The following is a 14,626-nucleotide window of genomic DNA, read 5'->3' as shown; positions in this document are numbered from 1 at the left end:
TCTTTTCACTGTAGCTGTTTTCTTAACTTACACCTGTGAGTTTCCCTGTGACATCAAATTATTGAAGCTTCATTCTTACTGTAGGAGAGACAGCTCATTCCATTTTGCTTGAGATCTGCCATTGAGCTGACTGAGCTGTGTCCTAATTAGCCTTTTTTAGGAGATAAGCCTTTTGTTAAAAACAAACTTAAAGAAGGATTTGTGTATATATCTCTCTGCTCTAGCACTAGTCTAGGTGGCTTCCTACCTCACTCAGTATCCTTAATAGGGCCCGCAAATGCTCGTCACCTTTGACCTCACTTCTAGTCCTCTGCTCCTTATTCACTCCACGTCAGTTTCACTAGTCCCTTTGCTGGTCTTCAGACACATCAAGCAAATGCCTGATGCACTTTCCACTTGGCTGTTCCTGCTGTGGAGACCCTCTTTCCCTAAACACTGAATGACTCCTCTCTCACCTCCTTCAAATTGAGTCACCTTCTCAGGCCCTCCCTGACCGTTCTAATTAAAAGTACAAACCCCACCCTGGCATCCCTGTTCCGAGTCCCGTTCTTTGCTGTTTTTCTCCATGACACTTGCCACCTTCTAGCATAGCACTTCTGTTTTCTAAAGAGCTCTCCAGGTGATTCTTACCTTTAGCTGGCATTGGGAACTTTTACCACAGATATTGCTTCACTGGGTGTTACTTGAGACAATTCTAGCAGAGACAGGATTTTAAGTATCAGGAATGAAGTTTAAGTTCCTAATTGTAGCTTCAAGCAAATTGTAGCTTCTCTTGAATTAAACCGTATAGTGGCTAAACATTAATGTTTCCCACTTGTTTCTTGGCAGTTGTGATAGCAGTATATTTCTTTATGTAACTGATTTTGAGGACTCTGTGCCTTATAACCTGGGGATCTTCTGATTTTTTTGTAATGAGTTTGTATTATTTAAACAAGAGTGTTTAAAATATTAGATCTCAAATAAAATAGTTGATTTTAGTGACTCTTTTCCTTAGAAGGGTTCAGCACTAGACAACCTATGTATAATTAGGTCCACAATAGAATGTTTGCTACTGTTATAATTTTTTTATTTGAAAGTTTTTTTCTTTTCTTTTTTTTTTTTTTTTAAAGATTTTATTTATTTATTTTTCCCCCAAAGCCCCAGTAGATAGTTGTATGTCACAGCTGCACATCCTTCTAGTTGCTATATGTGGGACGCGGCCTCAGCATGGCCTGAAAAGCGGTGCGTCGGTGCGCGCCTGGGATCTGAACCCGGGCCGCCAGCAGCGGAGCGCGCGCACTTAACCGCTAAGCCACGGGGCCGGCCCTATTTGAAAGTTTTTTTTCAACTATTAAAACTATACATTTGAGAAATTTTGGAAAGTCAGAAGAGTAGTGGTGGAAATAATGGGGGAGTCTCGCAAGGTTGGCTACCACTGACACTTGTTTGTTTCCTTCTAGCCCTTTTGCATTGCTGTGATCTTGCTTCTGGTACAGGGGTGGTGGGTGGGGTGGGGTGATGTGATTTGAAAAGTATAATGGAGAAAATATTCCCACCACTAAGAATTAAGCACTGTTGACATTTGTACATATTTGCATCCAGTGTTTTTTTTTTTTTCAATCTTATGTGCACACTTAAAAAAAATGGAGCAAATAAAATACAAGTACATTATCTGTTTTTGGTATATGTGTTGCTGAAGCGAGCACTCTCTCTTTTTAAAAGGTATATAGTTTTACAGGTAATTCATCTTTAATCACGATTCTCTGTTCTGTTCCCTATTTCCACCATGACCTTGGCCCTTCACCCTCACTGAGATAATACTCTTGTAAGTTTGCTATATGTTGGTCCAGTACAGTTTTGTATGCTTATTACCACAGAGGATACGTGGTACTGCTTTGTTTTAGTTTATCTAAATGGTGTCATGCTGTAAATGTATCATTCTGCAACTTTTTTTTCCCCTCAAATTTGGCTGTGTCCAAAGTGATACATACTGACTTAGTTCATTACCTTGGCTGTATAGGACTCCCAATATGGATGTGCTATAGGTTCTCTAGTCTCTTCTTGATAGGGTTGAATTTGGTTCTTGGCTTTTATAAACACGCTGCAATGGATATCCTCATAGGTCTTCTTGGACACGTGTATTAGTGTTTTTCTAGGGTTACAGAGACTTGTTATGCTTTTTCTCTTAACATTAAGACACGAACATTGCCATTGGTTTAGTATAATCTCTTCATAAACACATACCTCTTAAATCTAAACTTTGAAACGTCTTTAATTTCCTTAATGAAAATTAATATGAAACAGTAATTGGACACAAGGCTTTTCTTTTTGCATTTAAACATTGCATGGGCTCTCTTGATAGTAGTAAGTAAAACATTAAGCTATTTTAACACAAAGGATTAAAAAAACAAAAATTAAAAGCATGATTAGTACTTAGAGTGGCTAGAGCAAGCGAGGACTGGAATACTTAGGATTTTGTATTCTTATCCCCATTTTCTAAGTCTAGAGAAGTTTCTTAGATTTTTGAAAAAGACTTTTGTTTCAACTCATTCTTGAGGATCCTCCTTCAATGCCACTTCTCTGTATGTTTCCTGACATCTTCCTCTTCCCATGTGTACTCCCCCGATCGTGTCAACTCTTTGTGCACAGTGCAGTTATTTCTTGGTATCTCTTGTCCTCCTGCTTCAGTTCCTTCCTTGAGAATAGCATCTTATTTATTTTTGTACCCTAAACAAGCACAGTGCCTGACACGGAGATGTTGACCAAATATATTTTGAATGAATGAAGGAGAGAGAATATGTGAGGTGGGGAGTGAGGGAATGTGGGATGGGTAACTAGTGATGGTCACTTTAGGAAGGAACTTCAATTTATGGAAAGTATGAAATCTAATAAGGAAATCTTAAATGGAAATGAGATAATAAGGATGATAAAATGACAGCTTTGACAGTGGATCTCACTTTAGAGTATTGTCATTTGCATGTATACACATTGATTGAATCACTGGTTTTAAGTTAGAAAATTAATTTCTCCTTGGAATTTAAATATCAATATATTTGTTAAAGTCCATACTCATTTTTCTAGGAATAAATCAAGAAACTTGAATCCCTGACAGATATAGCCATCTTACAGAATTTTTTTTTAACTCCTTGCCTCATTTCTTAGTTGCCCCAATTTTAATCAAAAGTGGGTTTCCTGGAATGAGTAGACTAAAGTTAAAGGAAATATTTTGGTCACTGTTCTTACGAAATCCTGTGTGGTTTGGAAGCGGTGCTTCTTGAGCGTTTCAACAGCTTCATTCATGTTCCGCACACAGTGTAGCAGAGTGATACCAGTAACTGAGCTTCAGAAGGAGAAGTTCAAATGCAGAACTTCGAAAATTTAGAGACTGAAAAATAAAACTTTTGAGGGGGGAGTCAGAGTAGTTTTCTTAGCTTTTATCATGGCACTAGGTATAAACCATTTAGTACTATAAATTTTCTTGGCGAGTAATTTCATAGCTCAGAAAACAATTTCTTTTAATGATTATTGTGTATAAGCTGCATTGCTCTCAAAGTTAGCTCATTTGAATAATAGAATTCTGATGTATTTTAAGTAATTGACACTGTCAGGAGAATATAGTCTTCTCAGTAACCAAAGATCTAAGATTGAAAATAATGAGTTGTGGGTATCATCACCTTTTTCCAGTACTGAAATTGTTTCCAATACTGAAGTTTAAAACTAATTGTTCTCTGGATACTTTTTGCTGCTAATTAACATCTCTTTTTACAGGATTCATGAATAAAATTTTCCATCCCAACATTGATGAAGCGTAAGTAACTATTTAAAAACGTTTAAATCTTAGCAGCAACTGCTCTTGATTAGAGTTCATCTCTCTCTCCATTATAAAAAAAGCCTCAATTATCTTTTTGGATTTTATCAGCAGATAGGACTGTATGAATGGTCACTTAAACAATAGAATCCCAAGGATAAGGTATTCTAAACTTTATTTATTTATTTTTCCCCCAAAGCCCCAGTAGATAGTTGTATGTCATAGTTCCACATCCTTCTAGTTGCTGTATGTGGGACGCGGCCTCAGCATGGCCGGAGAAGTGGTGCGTCGGTGCGCGCCCGGGATCCGAACTGGGGCTGCCAGTAGCGGAGCGTGCGCACTTAACCGCTAAGCCATGGGGCTGGCCCTAAGGTATTCTAAACTATTTAGTTCAAATTCTGCTATTGGACTGCTTAGTTTTTTCTATTGTCATGAATGGGTCCTTCATTTCTCTTGATATCTAGCTAGGATTTGTAATATTTCACGTGTCCATTCTCTTTGTATAGACACAATTCAGAAATCTGTTTTCAGTATACAGATTTACTATTTTCAGTCCTTAAAGTATTTCTCAGTTCTTGAGAGTAAAGCAGACAGGAATGACTGTAGTTTCATTTCAGTTAATGAATCTTAATTATCTCTTCTTTCCTTCTAATATTTGTTAGTGATATTTTAAAATGTGATACTAGTGCCTCTTATTTTGTACTTCCAGTGCTGTTTAGAATGCATAATTATTTGTTCTGCAGTTTTTCCTTGTCATGGCACTAAATTTTGATATGATATGCATATACACACACACGCGTACATATGAGGTATTCTGAACCCTGTGTGAGTAGGTTGTATCCATACATCATGCCCCAGTGTCCTTTAATACTTTTGTGTATCAGTCATCCTGAAAACAAGGATATTCTCTTATGTAACCACAGTATAGTCGTCAGATTCAGGAATTGAATATTAACGCAATACTTTTTTTTTTTTTTATAAACATTAATTTTTCTGTGTGTGTGTGTGTGTGTGAGGAAGATCAGCCCTGAGCTAACATCCATGCCAGTTGTCCTCTTTTTGCTGAGGAAGACTGGCCCTGAGCTAACATGCCTGCCGATCTTCCTCCATTTTATGTGGGGCACCGCCACAGCATGGCCTGACAAGCGGTGTGTCGGTGCGCGCCCGGAATCCAAACCAGGGCCGCCAGCAGTGGAGCGTGTGCACTTAACCACTACACCACGGGGCCGGCCCCCTTAACGCAATAATTTTTAATCTACTACCATATTCCGATAATGTGCTTTTTAGCACTTTTTTTTTGTTCAGTAAAGAATCCAGTACAGAATCAAATGCATTACGTTTAGTTGTCTTGTTTCTTTAAACTACTTTAATCTGGAACAGTTCCTCAACTTTTTATAAAATTGACATTTTTAAAGAATATAAACCAGTTATTTTATAGACTGTCCCTCAATTTGGGTTTGTTTGATGTTTCCTTATCATTAGATTCAGAGTATGCACTTAAGGCCAGAAAACCACAAAGTGATATTGTGTCCTTCTCAGGGTATCCTATTTGGAGTCACACAGGTCTCCCTGCCCCTGGTTACCAGCGTTAATTCTCATCACCTGGTTAAGGTGTTGTCTGATTTCTCCATTGTGTGGTGACTGTTTTTCCCTAATAGCCTGTAAGGAGACACTTAAAACTTTGTATATATTCTGCTCCTCATCATATGTTCCCCAACTGGGATTCTTTTTTTTTTTTTAATGATCTATTAAAAGTATTTTTCTTAATAAATAAAATTAGTTGCCAGATACATGCAACTAACTTCCTAATTTTTAAAAAAATGCCATTCTTTCCATCTGTTTCAGGTCAGGAACTGTGTGTCTAGATGTAATTAATCAAACTTGGACAGCTCTCTATGGTGAGTTTGGCCATGGAATATTTTTTAGAGATGTTGAGACACTGCCTTAAAAAAATGTCATTTGGCTTTTTTTCTTTGGTTTAAGATGTTTTGTTGGGACTGGGAAGGGATTTTGAAGGCCTGGATGGGAAAATCTGATCAGTGAAAAAAATATTTTCTCACAAGTACAAACTTTGGTTTAGCAGTGGGAGTTTATTTAAAATAATCTTGTGAGGTTCTGAGATTAAGGTATAGTGATGCACATATGCAGACATACAAATACATTTGCAAACATTTTACATATGTGTGTATTCAGAAGTACATTATATGTGTGTTTATCTGTAATACCTTTTAGTTTTGGAAAAACTCTTAGGAATGTCTCTATGAAATGAAATGAGGTATTAAGAGGTTTGGGGGGGATCATCTGTTTCAAAGGCCTAAACTTCGTTATGAAGTGAAGACTAATTCAGGCTTGCCTTCAGTGCCGAAATTGACATCTCTTACAGTGAATCAACAATGAATTGCCTAGCTCCACAAAATACTGTGCTGAATATCACAGAGAGATATAGGGATTATCAGACCATCTCTCCCTAAGCTTGTAACTTGGTTGGGGAGCTAAAAATATTTTAAAATATATTTAAAGTTAATTAAGATTACAACAAATCAATCTGTTTATTCCCTCACATATCCAAGTCCTCAGGCATCACAGACTCTCCCTGCTCTCGTGCCCCCGCCCCATGAAGCTTCCCCTGATGCTCCAGCTAGGAGTAATCTCTAGCTACTCTTACATTTTATAGCTCTTTTTTTTGTGACCCGCTTTTCTGCCTTGTGTTTGTTGTTTATGCCTACATTTTTTGTGCTACTAGGTTATTTCCCGCTTAAGGTCTTCGGAGTGTGTGTCTGATTTGTCTTTAAGTCTCAGCGCTCCTAGCACAGTGCCTTGCACCGATGTGTTTGAAAGAAGGAGTGGTATAGACAATAAACAGTTGCTGAGAGGTAGAAGAAGAAGGGGGAACGAACACTTTAGGCTAGAGTTAACCAGAGATGGCCTCCTCTTGTTGAAGAGTTGTGAGACCTTTTAACAGTTTAAGGTACTTAAGACGTCTTATTCCAGCCACCTTATTCGCAAGGTGAACCTGCGCATCACCTTGCCAGACATCCTTGTACTAGGATGGTGCGTGAGAATCACTGAGGAAGGTTGGTCACCAGCAACACACAATTAATCCATTTTTTTTTTCCTCCTCTTGACTCTGCCATTTAAGAATAATTTCCTCTGCCTGGAGTGACCTTCCCTGATCTTTGTGTGGCTCGCACCTTCTTTTCTCACCTCAAACATTACTTCCTTGGAGAAGCCTCCTTTCCAAGACACTCCCATCTAAAATAACACCCTTCCATAGCACAGCACCCTGTTTTAAAATCCTGTCTTTAAAACCAGTATTTGTTTATTGTTTATCTTGTCCTATTAGATTGTAAGCTCCACAAGAGCAGGGACTTGGTCGTATGTGTGTGCGTGTGTGTGTACATATGCACACACATGTATACAAGTGCCTAAAACAGTGCCTAGTGTGCAGTAAATGTTCAGATATTTGTTGAATGAAGGAGTGAATTCATCATGCCCAGTACTGTTTAACGTGAGAGTTTTAGGGAAACGACGTCTTATAAGGAGATGAGGCAACGAGAAGGAACATATACTGAGATTGGTTAAATGGATTCCTTTTAAGATGGTTTTTTGGTAGAAAATGTCTCATGGCAGTCTGCCTGGAATATCTGATGTAATGATATATTTTCTTAAACTGCACTCACATTTTAGAAATGTACATAACAAAATAGTGCAAGCTGATTCCAATTACAATAAAGTAAATTGGACTTGAGTTTAGCTAATTCTTTTACTATTGACCAGAAAAGCTTTGTGGAAGAGGTTTGCTGATTCTCGGTACCTCACATCTTAGAACAGATCTTTTTTTAATAACAGCTTTGTTGAATTATAACTCACATACATAAAATTCACCCATTTAAAGTGTGTCATTTGATAGTTCTTAGTATATTCACAGTTATGTACAACCATTACCACATTTTCATCATAGAACATTTTCATCACCTCAGAAAGAAAACCCATACCCTTTAGCTATGACCCCATTATCCCCCTAACCCCCCACCCCCAGCCTTAGGCAACAACTAATCAACTTTTTGTCTCTATGGATTTGCCTAGTCTGGACATTTCTTATAAATGGAATTATATAATATGTGGTCTTTTGTGACTGGCTCTTTTCACTTCGTATGTTTTCAGGATTCATCCATGTAGCATGTATCAGTACTTCATTCCTTTTTATGACCAAATAATATTCCATTGTACAGATAATCACGTTTTTATCCATTTGTCAGATGATGGACATTTGAGTAGTTTCTACCTTTTGGCTATTATGAATAATGTCTCTGTAAATATTGGTGCATAAGTTTCTATGTGGACATATGTTTTCATTTCTCTTGGGTATGTACCTAGGGGTGGAATTGCTGAATGACATGGTAACTCTTTGTTTAATCATTTGAGAAGCTGGCAGACTGTTTTCCAAAGTGTATGAGGTTCAGAACAGACTTTAAAGCAGAAGGCCAACATGATTAAGGTTTCATCATGTCTGTAAAATGTTAGAATATGTTCTTGTATTACCTTGCAAAGCATTTAGTAACAAGAATTAAACCACATTTGATTTACATGTGTATGAGTTATCATTAAGTATTCCATAATACAAGAGCATGGATACACTAACATTACAGGTAAGTGGGAGAAACCAAGAAGAAATATTTTTAGAATGTAGTCAAAAGTATACTCTGCATGAGAGAATTATTTTGACATTTTGCTCAAACCCAAACTATTCCTCAAGAAAATTCAACATTCTTTCATAGAAAGCTTTAGGAGCAGGTAAATACTATTTATATAAAAGTACTGGTAGAACAGGTTTGTTCAAATGACCTTGAAGTTTCTTTTAGAGTTAACTGATCTTGAGATCTAAATTTTTATTATAAACTGCTAAAGCCTCTGGCATTGAAGGTTAGTTCATAATTGGTGAATTCTGAATCACTCAGTTTCTTCCTGTAATTCTTGAGAGAATCTTAGTTCAAAGGACCAAAAAAATGTAATTTAATACAAAACAACTAAGAGGAGAAAGTTCAAATATGTCTGAAAAGCGAAAGGGTTAGTCTGGCAACCAAAACTTGTTTCAACACCTCTATTGTATATAATACGGTAAGGAGCAGAGAATTACTTGTGAAATTTCCTGCTATTAACTTTGCCTGAGGGTGTGTACTGTGCAGTGAATATACATATTTGTAATATAACAGCAATTTCCAGTTGAAATTTCAGATTTATACTTATCATATCCTGATAATAAACCATGTTGATGTGTCCAGCAAATTTAGTCCTCTATTCCAACCCCCCACCACCAAAAGAAACTTGATTTCTAATAGCCCATTTGACTCATTGCTTCTGTTCTCATCCTGTTTTTCTTTGCCAAGTGTACATGCAGTTCATTCAGAAGTTCAAAATTGGTATAACTGTAGTTTAATCACCCAGTAATTTTTAATTTTATATTATTTAACCTTACAAGAGAGCTAATTATAGTGGGTAACAGTTAATTTTGTAAAGATGCTTGTCATCAGTATGAAGTTGTCTATTGAGTATGAAGTTACTATTGTTACTCTTGTGACATTAAAAGAAAGTAGCAGATGCCATCACAAAATTGATTCATTTTGGCTTCCTGTATGATAGCATCTTTTTTTACGTCCCTTCCTGCTCTTCCAGACAGTAATGATAAAAGCTCTGGAAAATTTAAAATGCAGCCAGTGGGATCTGGATATCAGTTTCAAAAACAACTGTAATTTTAGACTGATGGAAGGAGAGTTCATTAAGCCATAGGTAGCTTTGTAAGCTCCCTTCTATTTTCCAGTTTTCCTTTTTACTCCAAGATATATTGTATCTAGTTGTCTTTTCAACCCACACTTCTGGAAACTCAGGTACCTTCACTACAGTACAGCTTTAATTCCCCCCCCACCCTTCTGGGACACGCGTACTTGACTCCTGCAAATTGTCTTTCTCTCTCCAACTTTCATTTTACTCATTTCTTGCCTCACTTGGCAAATTTCTTTTGTTGTGGTTTAAGTTGTGGACAAGTAAGGTGGAAAACAGTTTTATAAATTGAGCAGTTTACAGTTTTATTCTCACCCTTAGGGTAGCCAATGGACTGGATACTCCTCTTATTTTACTGGTGAGAAAAATCAACATTTGGAAATTACTTACCCTAGAGTTATCTGGCGAGTCAATAACAGACAAATGAAGTTGACTACAACAAAAGGAATGCTTAGGGGACTTGGAGATTAGGATTAGAACAGAGAAACAAAATTTCTTTTACTAGACATTTAGAAAACTTTTAAACCATAAATTTATTTAGTAGTACTATGCTGTGGCCCAATGAATTTAAGCTGCTAAATGAATTTCAGCTTTCCCGTGTTGGAAATACGTATTCCGTCCCTCTTTTCAGTTAGATAGCCTGTGAATCTTTCCAAACAATTCAGATTTTGGCTGAAGGTGATGGTATCTAAAAATAATGCTTTGTGTTGCCTTAGTGTTTGCTAACTTATGTTTCTAGACATTTTAGTGTAGTTACACAGACAAGAGATATATGTGTCTGTCTGCATGGATGATTGATTGGCTAACAACTACTGTCTGAACAGGCTTGAGAACTCAGTATTGATCCATCCATGTTGGAATCACAAACATCATTCTGCCTTTGGAACAGCTGGATGTCATTATGGGTCTCCTAGACAGAGGCCAGGTAGAGCAATTTCTTGGGAGTACTATGGGAGAAATGTCAACTGTAGTAGATAAAAAGAAATAGGCTGAGTTTTGGATTTGATGGCTTCAATAGTACTTAGCTCTGTGATCCACCTCCTTTATCTGTCTGCTTGGAGATATTCATATGTGGTATTGGTATGAGGCCCGAGTTTAAATAGCTACACACAGAAAAATGGGGTCTTCTTGGGTTGAACAACTTAGTGGAAATTCATTAAAAACACCACATTAACATTCACTGGTGGTCAGCATTAGAACCATGGAGTGGTCCGGGCTTTGTGGATCGTGGGACATGGGCCAGGCTATGGCCCTGAAGGACAGCCACAGCTATATTCTGCTTTCTTTGGGGCTGTAGTTTCAGGGCTCAGTAGTGATTATATGGATTTGTTTTCTCTTCATTTGCTTGTGATCACTGTGTATAGGTAAAGTCTTTCCCCATGCATGGCCACTTATCTTGTAATTGCATGAAGTTATCTTGTTCTTTTCTAACGGTAAGGACAAACTAAATTATTGTCTAGTAATTAAACACTTTAATAATGAGTTTTAGTATGATTATAAGAATACCCAGCCAGCTAATTATAAATTAACTGCCCTCATTTCTGGAAAGTTAATAACAAATCCTATTACCATGTTTAGCTTGCAATCTTTTGAGGTAAGCAGGGTCATGCCAGGTTTGAACTAGGATGACTGACCTCTAAAGAACACCTGAGTAAGGTGGGAAGTGTTTTGAGGTTGACATGGCAATAAGGGGGATGTTTTTGATGAGCAAGAGCTTGTTTTCTTCATTCTGATCTATGTAGTAACATTCGTTTTCTTCTGCAGATCTCTACAGTTTAAATACATTGGGAGGAGGGAGCTGCAATTAGGCAGTGGATGGGAGATGATTTTCTAAGTCCGTGGAATGCTCTAAAATGTTCTGTGTTATGTAACTACACACCTCTGGTTGGTGACCTGGTGATCTGGCACTCAGCAGAATGTATCTGCTATTCTTCCGGGTTTTAGTACCCTACATCTTTGACATTGCCCTTTCTCACATATAGCAGAAATCCATGTTTTTATCTTGGAATACTTAAAAACTGTAATGCTATCACTAGTGAGATTAAATGTATCATGTATATTGCAAAAACTTGTTTAACTACTAATTCTTGTTAATTCCTACTAATTGCTCATTTTGTTTTGTTTTTTTGAGGGGCATGAGCAGGGAGGTGTTTGTTGTTTGCTTTCATGACCCTCTTCATGAGACCTTATTCTATCTTTAAAAGATGAGAACATACATAAATCTCATGTGTTCAGACCTTTTGTGTATTTTATCCACACAGAAGACCGTCTTAGTTAAGTAATTGGATACATTCTTGAATTTATCATCTAGCAGATTGGTGGCTGGATATATTGTTCCATTAGCAGCATGTTAGCATTTGGTAAGCTAAATACAGTGTGGCAAGCTGTGTGGCCACCTGGCTCCGTGCCACAGGACCGCAGGAAATCTTTGTGGTGGTCTACTTCAGCTTGCCGTGATGCATGTGCCCTCAAAACAACTATAGAAATAAGTTTTTTGTCATTGAAATTGGGTTCAAATTAGTTATTTTAGAGAATATTTTTAATCTCAAAACCATTTCTTCTTTCAAGTCCACTTGTCTATCTGAAGGCATCCCTCCTGATTGGCTTAAGGTTTTCCTCAAGGGGATGTCGGACATCTTTTAGGGCCCACTGCTTACCATATCTTTTTCATATGTATCAACTGTTTGATCATATGCAATGCTGACCCTCCAGTTGATGGGAGTGTATAGGTTTCTGACTCCTCCTCCTTTTTGGAAGTAGAATTCCACTGTGTTCAGATTGTAAGCAAAAGAAAGTTAAAGTAAAAAACTCAAATCTGTTATTAATATTGCAACTTCTTAGGAGCTGGTAAAAGAGTGGAAAAGTAAAGGTCTGTTAATTAGCCCCAAATTGTTAAATAACTGAAGGAAATCTAGAAATTTTATTTATTTGCCCTGTTTAGTCTTGTTAAAAAAAGTTGGCTACACGTATGTTTGTATGTTTTTATACATGTAGTATATACCCCCCCCAAAAAAAACTTGGTTTTATTTTGAAGATATATTATAAATTCATGACTTGCTTAGCAGTTTGTGACGAATTAATTACAATTCCTTGTAAGATGAACAAAAGTTAAATCAGTGGGATTTTGAAAGGTCAGCTGCTGATTTTCTCTAATAAATCAAGAATACCAATAACATGGTTAAAATTCCCAGGCGATCCCTACTTATTTAGTCATTAGTTTCCACTGTAGTAGCCAAAAACCCAAGGAAAGAAGAGATCTGTGTAAGTCACAGAGGAAATCATCAGTTCTGGACCAGGTTGATTTCTCGTGATGATTGTCCATCTTTTTACCTCTAGTTGTTTGTAGGACTTTTATTTTCTTCTTCTCCTTTCGGTCCTGCTCCCTATTGAATTACAGAACAGATAAATACCTTAGGGAGTCGTGGCTAGCTCTGTGATTCTCAAATTGGGAAGCCAGGGGTCCTCCAGAGGGCAGGGACACAGTAAAATAGAAGTGTATTTGGATAGCATGCTTGTGGAATATGAAGAATTTTGAAGGAAAACAAGAGGAGCTTGCTCTTGATGAGAAATAACCTGAGTGATTGTTTTAAGGAAGCTGATTACAAAGGCAAGCCTGGAAGGCCATCCAGGAGATGGTTGCCATGATCCAGGGCTAGAATGATATATTGGCCTTGAGGTAGTTACATGCCAGGGGAACCAGAAGAGGAACTAGAGGCATTTCATTAGGACACGTAGGAAGTCTGGGAAACAGACTGAGTGCATGGAATACAGGAGAAAAGCCTAACCGTGTCCTTCCAGAGGTTTGGAGCCTAGGGACAGAGTATTGGAGTCAACACTAGGTATTAGGAAAAAGGAATAGGTTTTCAGGGAAATAATTTTAGGTGTGCCAAGTTTGATAAGACGAGAGATATAAAGGACTCATTAGAAAGATTTAGAGTTATCAACATAGACTTATTTCTTTAAAATTATAAGATGATGAGCTTCCCAGAGTAACAGTGTATGAAGCTAATTCTTAAAATACAAATACCACAGAATTCACACTGCTGTGCAAGTGACTGATGTCTTTCCAAACAAGTTTTTCTGTGTGTTATTTGTTGGGCTTTAAAAAGAAGGAACCCAGGGCATTGGACATCTGGGGGATGAGGAACAGAGTTAGAAAAGGGACAGGATAGGTGGCATTTGAGAAGGAGGGGGTAACTTGGATGGTTCTTGGCGCCTGGCCATGACTGTACTATAGGATGGTGGTGTTTTCTGAGTTACAGCATTTGGGGTGTTAAATCTGAAAAACAAATGAAGATTATGTAAGTTAAAGTCTCTGAGATGACTATCTGCTTGGTAATTGTGGTTCCTGGTGGGGCAGACCACTGTCAAGCTTTGGGCATCCACAGGGTTTTAAGCTGAAGATAGCAGCATGCTATATAAAAGTTTCCATTTTAATGTTCAAAGGAAATAGAGGAAGAAGAAATAACCTGTGGTCACTGGTTCATAAACAGCCAAGAATAAAACATGAGATGTGTGATTCATTCATCCCCTCCTGTGCTTTCTCCTTTAAGCCATGTACCATCTTTTTGTGAGTTGCCTGGAGTTAGGGTGGCTTTACTTCAAGAATTGGTGCTTTTTTTTCCTTCAGTGTGACTCATTTTAATTAACATGTATTCCTTGAGGGATTACAGGTACCTTCTACTCTAAGAAGATGTCATATTTGTATTAATATTTTAGTCTAGTCCTTTGCAGTTTGAAGCCTATTTTAATAGTCATTTTTAGTTATGTGTAATTTTTCCTTGTAAGGAACTGCAGTATTATACTTCTCTTTTTGCAGATGAAGAAATTGAGATACAGAGAGGAAGAGACCTGCCCAAGGTCAAAGAGCAAGTCAGTGGAAGGCCTGAGATTAGACTTGTGGTCTTCTAGGTTTTTCAACTGTTATTCACCACTAAGGAGCCAGCTTCCCTTTTGCTGGAGACAGTTCAGCCTAATGGAATTTGCTCCACACCCGATGTCCACTGTCACTGCCTATTCTACTCTAAAGCAGCCCTTGAATGTCCCTCTAAAATGGATCCA

The 14,626-nt window shown here is 37.6% G+C and overlaps 1 protein-coding gene across 2 annotated transcripts in view; it reads left to right on the top strand.

Moving 5' to 3' along the window:
• Positions 1-14,626, top strand: part of UBE2H (ubiquitin conjugating enzyme E2 H) — a 101,243-nt gene that overhangs the window by 74,289 nt on the left and 12,328 nt on the right. Inside the window, exons 4-5 of one of the 2 annotated variants that reach the window (XM_004418690.3) lie at positions 3,748-3,787; positions 5,633-5,685. The exons of the other annotated variant lie outside the window; for it this stretch is intronic. Coding sequence (XP_004418747.1) covers positions 3,748-3,787; positions 5,633-5,685 — 93 coding nt within the window. The remainder of the gene's footprint in view (positions 1-3,747; positions 3,788-5,632; positions 5,686-14,626) is intronic. 2 annotated transcript variants of the gene reach the window in all.

This window comes from Ceratotherium simum, chromosome 1 (genome assembly GCF_057802395.1).
Source record: "Ceratotherium simum simum isolate JZ-2026a chromosome 1, ASM5780239v1, whole genome shotgun sequence".
Taxonomy (NCBI): domain Eukaryota; kingdom Metazoa; phylum Chordata; class Mammalia; order Perissodactyla; family Rhinocerotidae; genus Ceratotherium; species Ceratotherium simum.
The sequence above is the reverse complement of the archived record's forward strand: the minus strand, read 5'-3'. Positions and strand labels throughout refer to the sequence as shown.